Source organism: Balaenoptera ricei, chromosome X (genome assembly GCF_028023285.1).
Source record: "Balaenoptera ricei isolate mBalRic1 chromosome X, mBalRic1.hap2, whole genome shotgun sequence".
Taxonomy (NCBI): Eukaryota; Metazoa; Chordata; class Mammalia; order Artiodactyla; family Balaenopteridae; genus Balaenoptera; species Balaenoptera ricei.
The window spans coordinates 74,781,991-74,800,452 of record NC_082660.1 but is presented as its reverse complement, the minus strand read 5'-3'; the positions used below and the strand labels follow the sequence as shown (position 1 = coordinate 74,800,452).

General features: G+C 34.8%; 1 protein-coding gene across 1 annotated transcript in view; it reads left to right on the top strand.

The window, feature by feature from the left end:
• Positions 1-3,778, top strand: part of HDX (highly divergent homeobox) — a 158,891-nt gene extending 155,113 nt beyond the window's left edge. The window contains exon 10 of the mRNA XM_059910977.1: positions 3,510-3,778. Coding sequence (XP_059766960.1) covers positions 3,510-3,635 — 126 coding nt within the window. The 3' untranslated portion in view covers positions 3,636-3,778. The remainder of the gene's footprint in view (positions 1-3,509) is intronic.
• Positions 3,779-18,462: the final 14,684 nt, after the last annotated feature.

Here is an 18,462-nt window from a genome sequence, read left to right as displayed (position 1 = left end):
GCAAGACTGCACATACACAGCCTAACCGAGTTATCTCTAGGGAAAAAGATTAGTGTCTTAGCATCCAACAATTCTCCCTTTTTTATAAGAAAAAAGTCGTTATATATTTCACCAAAGTACTGAACCACAAAATTTAAACTATAAAAGAATTTACTCATGAGGCGTAAACCAGCATGTACATTATGTGTCCAGTTTCATGAATTGTGCTCCCCCCATGCTGTACATACACAGACATCCCAAGACAGCAGTTTTCAGTTACCTTTGCCAGTTTTATTTAAGCATTTTGCTTTACTATGTGAGTTATGCATATTCCATGGCATATTGAAAATGTATTTGTTTTTTAGAACCGAAACTACAGATTTTTAAATAAATTAGGTGGTAGTTTTTTGGGTTTTTTTTTAACATCTTTATTGGAGTATAACTGCTTTACAATGGTGTGTTAGTTTCTGCTTTATAACAAAGTGAATCAGCTATACATATACATATATCCCCATATCTCTTCCTTCTTGCATCTCCCTCCCTCCCACCCTCCCTATCCCACTCCTCTAGATGGTCACAAAGCACCGAGCTGATCTCCCTGTGCTATGCGACTGCTTCCCACTAGCTATCGGTTTTATATTTAGTAGTGTATATATGTACATGCCACTTGAACGTGGTCCCAAAGGAACTGTAAATTTTAATTAAATAAATGTTAAAAAGAAAAAAAGCAGAATTAGGTCCAACTATGGGAGTAACTTGGAGTGTGGTCCTGGTCCCAAAAGTCGTAGCATGGTTTGGAATGGTCAGCTTCTTAGCAGTTGTTTATGTCTCTTGATATCAAGGCGTGGCACACAAACTGCACTTTATTTTCTAATTCTAACCTGGCTTTATTCTTTCCCCAAAACCACTAACAAGTAAGAAAAGTACCTATGGTACATTTTATTTTTCTCTTTTTCTTGTACTTTTCCTCTGGTAAAAGGCTGATGAACTAAGATATGAACAAAACATTGGCTGGGGGGAAAGAGAGACAGTTATACAAAAATTATACTGAAAATCATGGCCTATATAATCAGCCCCCAAATAGAAACTACTGATTTTCATAGTTGAGATTGGGTATAATGGATCTCAAAATATGGTCTAAAAATATAGAAGACACCTATAGTAGTCCACAAAAGTTATCCAGGTCATCTCTTAAACTACTGATCTTTATACTATGAAATACTTAGAGGTTTATTTCTGGAAGGAATTAATTTTTATTCTGCCTAATAAAAGAGAACCATATTGCCACTGGTTTCTCATTTTAAAAGCCTGTTTTTCTATTAATCTTGATTTTGGTAAGTTGAGTGAGATGAGTGGTCCACAGAATACTTTGCTCCAATGAAGCAGTCCAGGATTTAAAAATATATGAAAATGTCTGACTGAAATATTAGATTATCCAAATTTTTTTTAATCAATAGCCATTTTAAAATAAAAATAATGTTCCCAGAACTGTGCTAAGTCATTAGTTATGGTCTTTCTTCCCCTGATAATTCACTATGTGATTCTAGCCAGGTCAATTGCCTTTCTTGAACTTCGATTTCTCCACTTTGCAAGGAGGATAAGAATGATTAACATTATGGAACTTGGCATTCACACCCTAGGGCCTAGAATAAGTGTTATAGAGACTGATGATATATTTGGGAAATGCCTTAATCTCTTAGGAAGAGCGACACTAGGTCAGGCTCTGACTGATGAAGAACCTGGAGTGAAGAAAGCTCATTATGTTCACTTTGGTCTATGAAAAAGACAGTTCTAGCAACTGACATAATCTGAAGATTTGTTCAGTGTGCCAATGTTGCAATCCAGAAAGATACTGAAAAGGAGAATTTTAAAGTGGACTTCATGCATTAGTTGTGCCTTATACTGCCTCAGATATTAAAGTTTTCCTATTTAATACTACACTCATTTTAGTCAACTACATTAAGTGCAATGAGAAAGAAATAAATAGTAGTGCTTCTTTGATTTGAAGGTCTCCCCACTAGAATTTAGAATGTCATTAACTCTGCTCATCTACTTTGACTTTACAGTACTCTAAGCTATGTTAATTGGAACACTTTGCCCTCTTTAATGGGGCTTCTTCACACTTGCAAAGTGAAATAAATCCAGTGATGTATTTCTCATAAACTATGATCAACCAATATCAGCAAAGTCTTTGTTTCACCTAGACTGGGTTAGTGGTAAACAACTGATCCAGAAGAAAATGGCTCTGCGTCCTATGACTGCAATCTAGAAACCTTAGAGAGTATGTAGTACCTTTAGGTGACTGCTTTGTAAACAGTACTCTCAGTTTCACCAAGAAGTTCATGGACTATTTAATAGCATAAAATAAATAATAAATTTTTGTTCAGAAGGAGTTAGTCTTTCCTTTTGCAGCCTGACAGAAAGGTCTAATCTTTCCTCTTTGCTCTAAGACAAAAACTATAGGATTTATAGCTGTCACTTCTTTTAATAAAGATAATAGGAGAGTAATGTTTTATTTCAACAGTGGATTTCTTGTGTTCTCTAACATGCCCTGTTTTTTCCGTTCCATATTTGGGTAGTGGCAAGCTTACATTTGTTCCTGTTCCCTTAATCTTTGTTCACTACTGCACCCAAAGCCCACACTACAAGTAACGTTGTCTAAAAATTGCCGAGATATGCTACATTCTTTTTGGTATTAGGAGCAGCGAATTAACCATTTAATTTGCAATTTCCGATGGTCAAATGGGCATCAGCACAACCAACCAGATAAAACTTGATTAATTATTTATTTCTCTAGTATGAAGGCATGTTCTGCAACTCCAGATGAAACAATTACACCATGGCACAGTTTAGTTCATGGCTCTTGGCTTATCCTAATTACTCCCGTGGAAAAATGAGCAGCCCTCTAGATGCATCATTACACAGCCAAATTCACTGGTTCAGCAGTGTCTTGGTAAATGCTTGGCCATCTGTAGATACGGGCATGGCCTAAGAAAAGAAAAAAAATCACTTGGACTTTTAAATTGTTAAAGTTTAATCTAAAGTAGAATAGCTGAACTTTTTCCCTAACTGCTAAGTTCTTTCTCCCACTGAAGTACAAAATAGTCTTTTGTGAAATGTGTTTTAGTCTGAAGGACACAGCATAACTGAGCAGGACTATTTTAATAAGGAATATAATTTTAAAGCCCTTTAGCAGTGATCATTGAACACTCAAAACTAGTATGAAAATCACTTATCTCAAACACTTCAAAGCATTTGGTTCAGAATAGTTGCTCATTTCTCTCCTTATTTCCCTTTTGTCCACGGTTCCACACTATATAATCCACACTCTCAAGATCTAGTATTTTGTTACCTCCTTAATAGTGTATGAAGAATTTTTCTCTTAGGTAAGATATTGTATAAGGACCTGAAAGAGAAATGCTCCTTTATTTAAATCTGTAAGAATAAATCAATGTGAAAGGACCACAACTATAAAATTGGAAAAAATATGTCCACATACTAATTCAAAACAATTGATTTTTCTGACTCAGGCACTGCTGTCAGATTTACCTCCTGAATTAGAAGAGATGGATTTCAATCATGCCTCACCGGAGCCTGATGATACCTCATTCAGTGTGTCTTCTTTATCAGAGAAAAATGCCTCAGACAGTTTGTGATTGGGTGGGGGGAGGATATATGATACAGCCTTTTGGCTACCTAACAGGTATGCATTTCAACATAGTTGCATTCTGTTGCCCCGAAATTCTTTAGTTGGAAAAAGATATTGTCGAACAATGTATACTGAAGGATTAACAAGATACAATGGCTGTGGTGCAAAAAGATGTATGTAAAATTTAAAAGCATTGTTTGAGAGTTTTTTCCAAATTGATGGAACTCTGGGAAAAAAATGTATTTAATTTTGAGCAGTTTAGCTGTGAAATGCATAATGTCTAATTTCTGAAAGGTCTTTTTGGTTTTATAGAAGAATCTTAGTTTTAGTAATAGTTTTGACCAGAGACACAAAAACAAAGATATTTCAACATAGCTTATCAAGTTACTGAAGCTTGATTAGTCTTGTTTATGTAGCCATTACATCTTCTTTCTTCCTCTCTCCTTTTCCTGTCATCCACATACACCTTTATTCAGGAAAGTGGACTGAAAATTGAAAACAAAACCTTAAAAATATTTTAACCTGGATGAGTCTTGGGATTTATTTTTAAACCCCTATGAGAATTTGACTTAAGTTAATGATTGAAAATTGAAGTGATTACTAGTATGTAATTGTAAATTATTGGTATTCTTCCATTATGTAACCCAAATATTTTTTGGGGGGAAGCATTATGGAAAAGTAATTCATGAACATGAAGTCAAATAAATTATTAAGTGTATAGAACAAAATGTTGTAAAAGATTAATCTTAATGGGAGCTCTTCATTGCTGCAAACGACAAATATTGATAAGATTCACATTCTACTAGTAAATTTGTATAACTGAGTTAGACGAAATGTTGCACAAATATTACAAGTTTATCACCATCACCATAATATTTCTTCAGTTCTTACACTTTATGAAACAAGAAGTCAAGGTAAGCCACTGAGTCTTCTTTGTGTTTTTTTTTTTTAATCTAGTCACTTAGCTTTGCCACAAAATTTACCTCATTTCCATGCGAGACTTGTACAGAGTCATCAGCCAAGGATAATATCCAAAAAGAATTATACTACTTTGGTTGTAAATCACAGTCCTCTGAATTTCCTGGATACTATTCTATGAGTACACTCCTAAAATGGGCATGCTACCCAGTTGTTCTATTAGTAGCTACCAGATAGCACCACACTGTAGACAATTTTTTGCAGACCTTCCCTTCCAGGGTACCAGATGGCATTACCATGACCCATAGAAGGGAAAATGCTAGTTTCTCCCTGAGCACACAGTATCACATATTTGTGAGTTGGCAGTGTATTTGTGAGTTGGAATTGTATCACATGATTAAAATACTATCTATACCTAAAAGATTAATGAAGTAACTAGATGGCTCTTTTGGCCATCAAGCTTCTATGTCAGATATTTTTTTGTAATTTGTAAGTAAAATCAATTTTTATCTTGGAATTCACAGGTACCAACTTATGAATACAAAAATGCAGTCATGAATGTCTTTGACCTTTAAATGTCCCCTCCCACACACACAAATAGGTAAGGTTCATTGATAATTATTCACTTTGTCAGCTATTTGTTTGATTTAATATTGCTGCCATGCTACTGTTATGGTTCTTTGTTAGCAGAAATATTTCAGTGGTTAGGTATGCTCCCTTTTAGCTGAGAGCTGTATGGTTCTTCATAAACAATTTTTAGTACTCCTTGTTGACAAGACAAATTCCATTCAGAGAAAAGAGGGCTGAGTAACAGAACCTTGGATATTAAGTTTAAATTTATCAGTCACACTAATTCCCCTATGAGATAAAGAGTCTCTATTATATACAGCAAATATAGAAACCATTTCTTGAAGTAACATGAACAAATTCCAGGCCTTCGAGTCTCTCTTAGGATCCTTTTTACTAGTTGTTGAGTTTATCTTTAAATTCTAATTTCTCCTGCTTCAATTTAAGCCCCTTATTATTGAGTTCTTGTTACTAAGTAAAGATAGGTGATTCTCTCCTACATCTTTCAACTCTATGGATTACGCTTGTCACATTTCAGTAATTAGTCAATAAATCAAAAAATATTCATTGAACTCCTGCAATAGGGACATTGGATTTCTACTCCTCAGCAAGCCATAAACTTCAAAATAAGTTATTTATTTTCACTTTTTCAGGGATATAAATAAAATTATTTAAGTAGAAATTTTAATAGACTTAAGGATTTTACTAGGTATGGCATAGATGATTCCCTTGTCCCTGTTTAAAGTTCCATTAAAATAGAAACTGCATAAATCATAACAGTACACTTAGGAATCCTTTTGTCTTGACATTTGTGTTTCAGCCCTAAAATTATTTCTTTTACTATCATTGAATGTAAAACATTTCTAAAACGAAATACAGTTTTTCTGTAGCAGGAACCAAAGGAAATAGATGTATCCAGAAAAAAACAATCAAAATTGGCAGAATGAAATTATACACCATAGATTTTGAAAATGATGCCAAGGTCAAGTATTAAAAATCTACTTTGAAGAAAACATATTTTCACATGTATAGATTGGAATTGATTTTGAGACATTTTAGAGCAGGAAAATATCAGTTTATGGACTCCTTTTGTGAACATCATCATGATTGGGAGAAGAAAAACAACTAGTGTTTTTTTCTTTAGGGCTTTGACACAATAATAAAACAGAACATACTATCTGAAGCCATACTATCTCTCACAAAGACAGATGCCAACATGAAAATTTTTTTTCCTTTTCTTTTAACTATCCTTTGATGTCTGCTTTTGGCCTGTTTCTAAACAGGGAATGTGTATCTAAAAGCAGTTACCAGGACTTCCCTGGCAGTCCAGTGGTTAAGACTCTGAGCTCCCAATGGCTCCGCCAAAAAAAAAAAAAAAAAAGAGAGCACTTACCTTTCAAAATGTGTTTTAAAAAAAACCCTGAAGTACCTTTCTTATTTCAGCCAAGCTAAAATTAGTCCCAAGAAAATGAGAACTGCAGTTACCCTGGAGAATAGGAAAATTAGCACATGCAAGGAAAACATTGAAGAAATCGGCCTCTTCATGGAACCTAGGGATGTTTTGTTGTAACGTCAGTTATCGACAGAAGGAATTTTGTACTACCATTGAAATCTTGTGATAGAAATGTTTGTTATTGTTGGAGAAGAAAAGGCTGCAGCCCAATTACATCCTAAGCTCTGTATACTACCAAGACCTCAAAAGATGTCCAAGAGGTAATTTCTCCAAAGGCAGTAACATCTATTTTAAGACATTTTCACAGTCAGCAGTATGTAAGTTTGTAGGAGAAACCATAAGTGGTATATTTAAAAGAATTCTAGGCTCTAAGATTGACTTTGTTGCCCTTTTTTAGGGAGGAGGGAGCATTCAGCCCATTTCCAAGAATAGTTTCCTCACCTTGGCCTGATAGCTTACGATCATATTTAAGAAGAATTCTGAAAACTCTAACCCCTGTCCTTCCTCCATATTGCAGTGATGGTATACAGGGAATATTGCTTATTTTTTTTTAAATATTAGATTTTCATTCAGATCCTAAAAATGCCAAATTCTGATAGATTAGCCTTTTAAGGGAGTTATCAGTACCATGGTGTCTAGATGATGAATAAATGGGTTTATCTTTGAAGTTGGTGTTATCCTTGGCAGACAGCACTGTATCATGCTCTTCACTAAGCTATGCTCTGTGATGTTATAATGGAGGAGCCTACTAACTTGTGAGCCTACAGTCAACATACCATTGCCCGAAACAAACCTTTATTAAGAACAGATTTCCTAAGGGATAAAAGAGAATAAAGTGATATTTTCATGGAAATATATTATGATTGTTCCATTAAAGTGTATACTGAGTATATATTTCTCCACATTGAAATTTTATTTTGCATTAACTTGTTAATTACTTTTAGTAATCTTGTGTCCCATTTTACTGGCACTACCTCTGAAACATACTATCATGTTAAAGCTACATCAGACTGTATAATGTGAAATTTTGTAGTGTTTTTATTTAAACTTTTATAGAGGCAATAAATGATTTCCAACTAATAAAGACATCTCTTTCTTGTAATGTTTATTTCTCTTTCTTGTAATATTTATTTTTCTAAGTCTTTGTGTTTTAAGCATTGTTCCCCTTTCACAGATAATTTTTTCCTCCCCAAAATAAGGTTCTGATAAAAAGACCAAACAATGCAGAGAATAATAAGGTATTTCGAGTCAGAAAACGGAGAACATGGAGCGCTCAAGTGGAAATTTGGTTGATTTCCAAGCTGACATGTGTATCATCTTTAATTGACTTTACATAACAAAGAATTACTCCAACACCAGTGGAATAGAGTGAATATTCAGTAATAGACAACAGATTCAAATGGTTAAAAGAGCAAGTAAATCTCCACAGTATAAACAAAGAATGCTATTTTTACAACAGATTTTTTTTAAGTGTCAGTGGTTGCATCTAACTTCTGGCTCTCTTTTTGACACCTGTTGAACAGGTTTTTAGTTTGGGTGAAATACACCCGTAATTTTTTGGTTAATGTCTTATGCCAATTAAAGCTTTTCATGTTATCAAATGTGGGAGGGCATGGGATGAGCTTCAAATAGCACATCAGCAGTTTCCCTTCCCAGTTGATACATTTTCAGGAATTTTGGAAGGACAAAATGCACTTCACATGACCCAAGTCTTTCTCAGATCTGCAAAATCATTGACTTAAGGTGGTGAAATCCTTTGATTTTATAAAAATGAATGGGAGTCATTACAAATATATTTAAAAGACAAGTCGATCGATGAGTATGTCCAAAAAATTGAATGATGTTTTTCACACTCTTTGAGACTAGTTTTTTTATATTTCTTGTTTATATCATATTATAAAAATAATAGATGTTCTTTGCAGACATTTTAGAAAATGTAGCTAATATAAAGACAAAAACACTTGCAATCCCACTCCCCAATAATAATCATTGTTATCATCTTAGTATATTTACTTCATCTTAGTATATTTCATTTCTTGTGCATATTACATATATTCAGCAATAGTGGGATTATACTGATTATGCAGTTATGTGTCCTGCTTTTTCTCTTAACAATGTATTGAGAGCATTTTCCCATGTGACCATTTGTCACCAAGATGTTTTAGTCTCAATTACATTTGGACCTAAAGGGGATTTTTTTTTTTAAATTTATACAGGAAAAATCAAACCTTCTACTAATGAAAATACATTTATTCTAGAGAATTAACAAGTAGCTGCTTTACATGAATACTATACTTTTTAACTTAAATTTAAAACAAATGATGCTATTAATCTACTTTCATAATAATAAAGTAGCTATATTTTGGCTGCAAGTTACAAGGTACTTCTCCTTGATACTTCTACCTAAGTAATGTTTTTATTACCTATACTAGTAAACTATTCTAAACTCGAAAAATAAAACAAAATCATTTTTAGGTATGAAAGGTCTCCTACTGTGTACACCAATATGCACTTGGAGTAATAATTTTTTGAAATCAGTTGGAATGTAATTCCAATTCTTCTCTAAAGAGTAAGACTGTTTCTTTTTATTACAGTGTTCTGTTTCAGCCAGTTTTGGAAGTTTGGAAAATGTTACCAATTCTGGATTTTGTTGTGAAATAGCAATCAATATTTATATCTCCATTTTATGATATAATACAATGTATACCAAGACTATCATAATCAAGTACCTCCTCTGTGACCTAGGCCATGTGAAACTAATATTTCCCAGTACCCAGGTCACTCCCTATTTAAAAGTTACATCTGTAGGGAGGCTTATTAATTCTTTCAAGCTGTTAGGAGACCATTCAATGCAGTGCTTCAATAATGTCAGAACTGGTATCAATAACACTTGTTAGCACAGTTCTGAGACCCAGGTCACAGGTTTGATCTCCATTCAGATCAGTTAGTTTATACAAAAGGGAAAAAACCTTCTGCTACAGGGTCACCGTGTTCGAATCTTGTCTTGCAGTCTATCAGTAGTCACAGAGCGCCCCGGGGAAGATGTGGGTGGATATAATCAACCGTATATGTGGCTTAAATGGTATAAAATAATGGATGTTGGGAAGGTTCTCTTGTCCCTACTCACCTCCCATGCCTCTTCTGGAAGTTTATTGGTAGTAATTTACTGGGAATAGTTTGGTATAAAATGTGATCATCTTTGACAAAGATAAGGGGATCTATAAGGTGTTCATACCATAATAGCATTCGCCTAATCAGCTGCATTCTTTTATTTTTTTTTTCCAGATTCTCCTGTTCTTTTTTTCAGCTTTATTGAGGTATAATTGACGGACAAAATTGTAAGATTTTTTTTTTCACACACACACACTGTATTTTATTTTTACAAGAGATAAACTGACACCAAGCATTGTAAATGGATGACCACAACAAAAGCAATAATGATTGAAATTACCAAACCAAAACACACTCATACTGTGTCATAATATTGACATTCAGTCCAGTAATCCTCCACTGTAACAGCTCCTTTACTTTGAACTGAAAATTGATTTGTATATATTTTGCCTCTGAGTCCTTGTGGGATTTTTTTTTTATTCAAACAGAAAGTCACAAAAATTATAATCATCCTCATCAGTTCACTCAGTCCCATGTAATTAATTTTTCTTTTTATCTTGATCTTTTGTTAGCACTTTTATGAATTCATCAGTTTTCCATTAGAGTTCTGAAAATGCTTATTCATTCAGTTCAGCAGTATAGTCAGTTACCAGAAACCTGTACTTGTCAGTCTTTTCCATGAATTCCTTGAAGATGAAACCCCTTTATAGAAACATTTTTGTGAAAGCATCAGAGTACACCCAGAACTGTCTGTAAATGACAAAAGACTTAAAAATGACCACGGTTAAAGATTTCATGAAAGTTCATAATGATGCAATTGACAAGGTAATTTAGTTATTTCTGAGATACACATTTTAAAGTAATAACTAGAATTATGACTTATAACATTATACCAGAACATACAAGATTTTTAGAAATTTCATGTAATGTCTGAAACATTTATATTAACATATTTCCATACAAATAACCCAAAGAAAGTTTAGTATTAGTTGGGTTTTTTTGATTGTTTGTTTTATTATACTACAGGTTCTTATTAGTCATCAATTTTATACATATCAGTGTATACATGTCAGCCCCAATCGCCCAATCCAGCACACCACCATCCCCATCCGACCACGGTTTTCCCCCCTTGGTGTCCATACGTTTGTTCTCTAAATCTGTGTCTCAACTTCTGCCCTGCAAACCCGTTCATCTGTACGATTTTTCTAGGTTCCACATACATGCGTTAATATACGATATTTGTTTTTCTCTTTCTGACGTATTTCACTCTGTGTGACAGTCTCTAGATCCATCCACGTCTCAACAAATGACTCAATTTTGTTCCATTTTATGGCTAAGTAATATTCCATTGTATATATGTACCACAACTTCTTTATCCATTCATCTGTCGATGGGCATTTAGGTTGCTTCCATGACCTGGCTATTGTAAATAGTGCTGCAATGAACATTCGGGTGCATGGGTCTTTTTGAATTATGGTTTGCTCTGGGTATATGCCCAGTAGTGGGATTGCTGGATCATATGGTAATTCTATTTTTGGTTTTTTAAGGAACCTCCATACTGTTCTCCATAGTGGCTGTATCAATTTACATTCCCACCAACAGGGCAAGTGTGTTCCCTTTTTTCCACACCTTCTCCAGCATTTGTTGTTTGTAGACTTTCTGATGATGCCCATTCTAACTGGTGTGAGGTGATACCTCATTGTAGTTTTGATTTGCATTTCTCTAATAATTAGTGATGTTGAGCAGCTTTTCATGTGCTTCTTGGCCATTTGTATGTCTTCTTTGCAGAAATGTCTTTTTAGGTCTTCTGACCATTTTTGGATTGGGTTCTTTGTTTCTTTAATATTGAGCTGCATGAGCTGTTTATATATTTTGGAGATTAATCCCTTGTCCGTTGATTCGTTTGCGAATATTTTCTCCCATTCTGAGGGTTGTCTTTTCATCTTCTTTATGGTTTCCTTTGCTGTGCAAAAGCTTTGAAGTTTCATTAGGTCCCATTTGTTTATTTTTGTTTTTATTTCCATTACTCTAGGGGGTGGATCAAAAAATATCTTGTGATTTATGTCAAAGAGTGTTCTTCCTATGTTTTACTCTAAGAGTTTTATAGTGTCCGGTCTTACATTTAGTTCTCAAATCCATTTTGAGTTTATTTTTGTGTATGGTGTTAGGGAGTGTTCTAATTTCATTCTTTTACATGTAGCTGTCCAGTTTTCCCAGCTCCACTTATTGAAGAGACTGTCTTTTCTCCATTGTATATCTTTCCCTCCTTTGTCATAGCTTAGTTGACCATAGGTGTGTGGGTTTATCTCTGAGCTTTCTATCTTGTTCCATTGATCTGTGTTTCTGTTTTTGTGCCAGTACCATATTGTCTTGATTACTGTAGCTTTGTAGTATAGTCTGAAGTCAGGGAGTCTGATTCCTCCAGGTCCTTTTTTTTCCCTTAAGACCGCTTTGGCTATTCGGGTTCTTTTGTGTCTCCATCCAAATTTTAAGATTTTTTGTTCTAGTTCCGTAAAAAATGCCATTGGTAATTTGATAGAGATTGCATTGAATCTGTAGATTGCTTTGGGTAGTATAGTCATTTTCACAATACTGATTCTTCCAATCCAAGAACATGGTATATCCCTCCATCTGTTGGTATCATCTTTAATTTCTTTCATCAGTGTCTTATAGTTTTCTGCATACAGGTCTTTTGTTTCCCTAGGTAGGTTTATACCTAGGTATTTTATTCTTTTTTTGCAATGGTAAATGGGAGTGTTTCAATAATTTCTCTTTCAGTTTTTTCATCATTAGTGTATAGGAATGCAAGAGATTTCTGTGCATTAATTTTGTATCCTGCAACTTTACCAAATTCATTGCTTAGCTCTAGTAGTTTTCTGGTGGCATTTTTAGGATTCTCTATATATAGTATCATGTCCTCTGCAAACAGTGACTGACAGTTTTACTTCTTCTTTTCCTATTTGTTTTGCTTTTATTTGTTTTTCTTCTCTGATTTCCATGGCTAGGACTTCCAAAACTATGTTGAATAATAGTGGTGAGAGTGTACATCCTTGTCTTTTTCCTGATCTTAGAGGAAATGTTTTCAGTCTTTCACCATTGAGAATGATGTTTCCTGTGGATTTATCGTATATGGCGTTTGTTATGTTGAGGTAGGTTCCCTCTATGCAGACTTTCTGAAGAGATTTTATCATAAATGGGTGTTGAATGTTGTCAAAAGCTTTTTCTGCATCTATTGAGATGACCATATGGTTTTTATTCTTCAATTTGTTAATATGGTGTATCACATTGTTGATTTGCATATATTGAAGAATACTTGCATCCCTGGGATAAATCCCACTTGATCATGGTGTATGATCCTTTTAATGTGCTGTTGGATTCTGTTTGCTAGTATTTTGTTGAGGATTTTTGCATTATATTCATCAGTGATATTGGTCTGTAATTTTCTTTTTTTGTAGTATCTTTGTCTGGTTTTCGTATCAGGGTGATGGTGGCCTCATAGAATGAGTTTGGGAGTGTTCCTTCCTCTGCAATTTTTTGGAAGAGTTTGAGAAGGATGGGTGTTAGCTCTTCTCTAAATGTTTGATAGAATTCACCTGTGAAGCCATCTGGTCCTGGACTTTTGTTTGTTGGAAGATTTTTAATCACAGTTTCAATTTCATTACTTGTGATTGGTCTGTTCATATTTTCTGTTTCTTCCTGGTTCAGTCTTGGAAGGTTATACCTTTCTAAGCATTTGTCCATTTCTTCCAGGTTGTCCATTTTATTGTCATAGAGTTGCTTGTAGTAGTCTCTTAGGATGCTTTGTATTTCTGCAGTGTCTGTTGTAACTTCTCCTTTGTCATTTCTAATTTTATTGATTTGAGTCCTCTGCCTCTTTTTCTTAATGAGTCTGGCTAATGGTTTATCAATTTTGTTTATTTTCTCAAAGAACCAGCTTTTAGTTTTATTGATCTTTGCTATTGTTTTCTTTGTTTCTATTTCTTTTATTTCTGCTCTGATCTTTATGATTTCTTTCCTTCTGCTAACTTTGTTTTTTGTTTTTTCTTCTTTCTCTAGTTCCTTTACTTGTAAGGTTAGATTTTTTACTTGACATTTTTCTTGTTTCTTGAGGTAGGCTTGTATAGCTATAAACTTCCCTCTTAGAACTGCTTTTGCTGCATCCCATAGGTTTTGGATTGTCGTGTTTTCATTGTCATCTGTCTCTAGGTATTTTCTGATTTCCTCTTTGATTTCTTCAGTGATCTCTTGGTTATTTAGTAAAGTATTGTTTAGCCCCCATGTGTTTGTGTTTTTTTACATTTTTTTTCCCTGTAATTCATTTCTAATCTCAGAGCGTTGTGGTCAGAAATGATGCTTGATATGATTTCAATTTTCTTAAATTTACTGAGGCTTGATTTGTGACCCAAGATGTGATCTATCCTGGAGAATGTTCCATGCGCACTTGAGAAGAACGTGTAATCTGCTGTTTTGGGATGGAATGTCCTATAAATATCAATCAAATCTATCTGGTCTATTGTGTCATTTAAAGCTTCTTTTTCCTTATTTATTTTCATTTTGGATGATCTGTCCATTGGTGTAAGTGAGGTGTTAAAGTCCCCCACTATTATTGCGTTACTGTCGATTTCCTCTTTTATAATCAGCTGCCTTCTTTACGACATTGGGTGAAGAAGATCAGGGCACTGAGAGCAAGATAGGTGGGGAAGTGGGCAATTAAAACCAGAGAGGGATAAATACCTCTAGAACCTCTAGAAGTCTTGAGGGAGGCATAACATTGGAGGGCCCTAAGTGTCTGGTGGGCAGGAAAGAGGGAATTCTAGGCTCTAAAATATAGAAGGTTAAATGTAGGTAGAGTATTATAGTGCAGGGGTTAGGATAGAATATTGTAGGAGTTAAGTTATGGGGTCAAATCTGAGTTTTATACTTGGACAAGTTATTTGAACTCTCTGTGTTTAAGTTTCTTTGCAAAATGTGAATAATTATAATACCTATCTCATTGGGTTGTTGTGAGGAAGATGATAACCTACCATAAAGTGCTTAGCACAGAGCCTAGCACACAATAAGTGCTCAGTAAATGTTAGCCAATGCTATTATTATTACTTACAGAAAGGAAATTGAGGGCATCCAAATATAATATCCAACTACCAATTTTACCCTGGACAAAAATGGCTCAAAACAAACATCTAGGAGGATCAAAACACAATTCAAAACAATTTCACCTATATTTAGTTTCTTACTAGCAGGGTTGTCACATTCAATGGATGGCACAGTTTATTGGTAGTGCCCTCAGTATTCTTCTTACTGCCTTAAAGAGTTAAGAGCCCTTCCTCTCTATCAAAGAGCTGCCGTGGGAACTGGGGCAAATCAGACTTATCTTGCATTGAATAAAATATTGATGTCATATAACATATTTCATCCAGTTTCATTGATCTGTTATCTGTATGTGTACAGTTTTATAATCTTACATGAGCCAAACTCGTTGTGGAAAATGATATTTCTTTAAACATTCATTTGACTGTTTATACACCAAGTGCTGGTCTCCAGCTTAATGTGTATGTGTATGCAGGTGAATTTCTGACAGATTTTTGAAATTATCTGCAGAAATTTTATATTACTTGCCTTTTTGTGGTTTTTCTTCCGTTTCTAATCAAGTGAACCCAGGAACAAATCACTGATACATGCAACAACTTGGATGAACCTCAAAGACATTATGCTATGTAAAAATAAACCAGACACAAAAGGCTACATACTGTATTCTATTTATATGAAATTCTGGGAAAGAAAAAACTATAGAAACAGAAATCAGATCAGTGGTTACCAGGGATTGGGGTAGGTGCAGGACTTAGACCGCAAGCTGGCACAAGGGAATTTTTTAGAGCAATAGGAAAATAAAGTGAATTCTAGCCAGTTATTACTGGTTCTGGAATACATTAACTTGTTTTGTTCAAGCACATGTTATTTATCATTTGAAAACACATTATGGTTTTTCTAACTACATATTCTATATTTACAGGCAGGTTTCCTTCCAGTCTATTCATGGGCACACATTTTGCTTTCTAAGGAAAGGTTATTCTTTCTAATCAAATGCCATTTGAAAATACTTAGTTCACCCCTGTGTCAAGGATTGTACAACCTGTATCTTCACTGGCACACTGGGTCAGAGGAAAGGGCTGTTTACCTTCCCTAAGGCTGGTTACTAGATGCAAGGCTCTTTTACTAAATCTATTAATATAGGTGCTGGAGAAATTAGATAAATATTTCAATGGATTTATTTTATTATATGACCTTATAAATTTTTATATTCATATCTCATTTTTAAAGCATTAACACACATCTTAACTGGAAAACCGGCAACAACAGCAATAACAAAATTTCAGACATAAAAAGAAAGAGACCTCGGGTTCACTAGGATAAGATATATTGACCCATTTGGATACAAATGCTTGCTGGAAACAAGGAAGGAAAAAAAAAGCCTAGGTAAAGGAATTTAGAAAACCTTAGAACCAAGACAATATCAAGGTCAAAATGTAATAAAGCTACTTATCCAATAATTAATGTTCCTCCTCATCCTAATTTGAAACTCATAATATTCTGGGCTTTTATCCCCCCACTCTTTTTGGTACTTTTCTAGTACCAGCATTTTTAGTAGAAGGGGCTGAAATTCTTGAGATGGAAAGTTCCTGGATCTTAAATCCTATGCCCCAGCCTCTCTTTTCTCCAGTAAGATACATTGTAGTGTGGTAGAAAAGAAAGATCACTGGTTATGTGATTTTGCTCAAGCTGTAAATTCTTTAAGCCTCAATTTCTTCATCTATGAAATGGAAATAATATGTGTTCTGATTGCCTCTCACAGTGGTAGTGAAAATCATGAACTAGTTTTAAAAGCACTTTACAACTTACAAAGCAATACAGAAAAAAGATTACCATCTATTAATACTCATTGATTGCCTATATATTCAACATTATATAGGCTCTGGTGGCCATATGGAAAGCATTTTCACTGGCTTCCAGGAGCTTGGTGTACTTTTAAAACTTATGCTTAAACAGATAAAATGTAACATACAAGGCAACATACAATTGAGTGTTAAATGTCATGGTGTGGTTACTAAGAGGTTGGTGAGGAGTTGTTTGGAGGGGACCTAAATCAGGGGCAGTTGTCAAAAGAAGCTTTGTGTAAGAGGGTAAGTTTGAGCTGATTGGATCCAGCCAAGAATTCATCCCTTATGGCCACCAAAAGATGATGTGGGGAAAAATACATGATTTGTCTTCATGGGTTTAAAGATAGCTCCCAAACATTTTCCTAGCTTTCATTAAGGCATTGTTCATTACATATCTGTCACCTGAGAACTTATTCAATTCCAGTTTGAACATGTTTATATTTTCTGTTTTCATTCACATAATTGATATTGAATCCATATTATGTGCCAGGAATTGTGCTGGGTGCTAGGTTCTATGACCTCCCGGAACAAGTTCAATTAATTTAATGTCCTCTGTGTAGATTCATACAATGTTAGGGCTGAAGACCTTAGTTCCTCTGGATCAAATCTCTCACTGTAAAAAGAAGGAAAATGGGGCTCATAGAGATGACATCACTTAGCCAAGATCTCACAGATCATAAAAGGCGAAGCTAGAACTAGACCCTAGGTCTCCTCCTACCCAGATCAGTATGTTTTCCATCATACTAGATTATAGAATAGTACCTTATTTTACTGATTCTAAACTACCTTTTTAAAACAATGGTTCTCAAAGTTAAAATTGCATAAGAATCATAGGGGAGGGAGTTGTTTAAAATGCAAGTTCTTAGGTCTCATAGCCAGAGATTCTAGAAACCTGAGACTTGGGGTTTTGGTTTGTTTGGGGTTTTGTTGTTGTTGTTTGTTTGTTTTGCTTTTTTACTTTCTTTTGACCTTGTCATTTACCCAAGTGATTGCGATGTAGTGGCCCTCAGCTCACACTTGGAGAAACTCTGTATTAAAGTTTTAAGTAATGACTATACATAGTTTCATTGTTCTGTGATTTGCTGTTACTCATTAATAATCTTCATAATTTTAAGGACTTCATTGATCTGTATCAGCCTTGGTCTTTGCATATATAAAAAGCCTACACTTTAAGTTCTTTTCTTACATTGAAGTCTTCCATAGCCTTGAAATTTTTAGTTCTTTCATCATAGAATAAGAAGTGACTACCTCATACCCTTACTACCACAGCAGTGGCCCCAGACTGAGTTGCTTGTTCATGAATCAATACCTGTCTGGGGTTTTCAGAAAATTAGAAAGGATTCTATGTTAGAGCAGAACAACTGGTGCCTAGTGCAGACCCTAAAACCATGTCTCGATGACAACAGATGTAGGCTTCTAAGGAAGATGTAGACCTCTAAGGTCACAGTAAAAGTCTATCTAAAGCAACACACATACACACACATAACACACATAACAACAATTCACAAATAGGAATGGCACCAACTGATGGATCAGATTCTAGGAAAATAATTGGGTCACCTGTTGCTAGTGGGTGGGACAACTATGTGTGAAAATATCATTAATGTTGGTGTCTCTGTCTCCCTCTCTCTGGACCTTTTTTACCTCCTCCTTCTATGAACTTAAGAGTGTCAAAAGGCATGGTCCACTGATGCCTGCTCACCTCTTCTCAAGCACAACTTTTCAGTATGCTATACTATGCAGCCAGCTGGTGGCTGATCTGACTGATTTGGGCTCAGGAAAAATACCCCTGTTAAGTTCCCAGTCTAAACTTGTTTTCCAATCATTTTTACACTAATCTCAGCACTAGG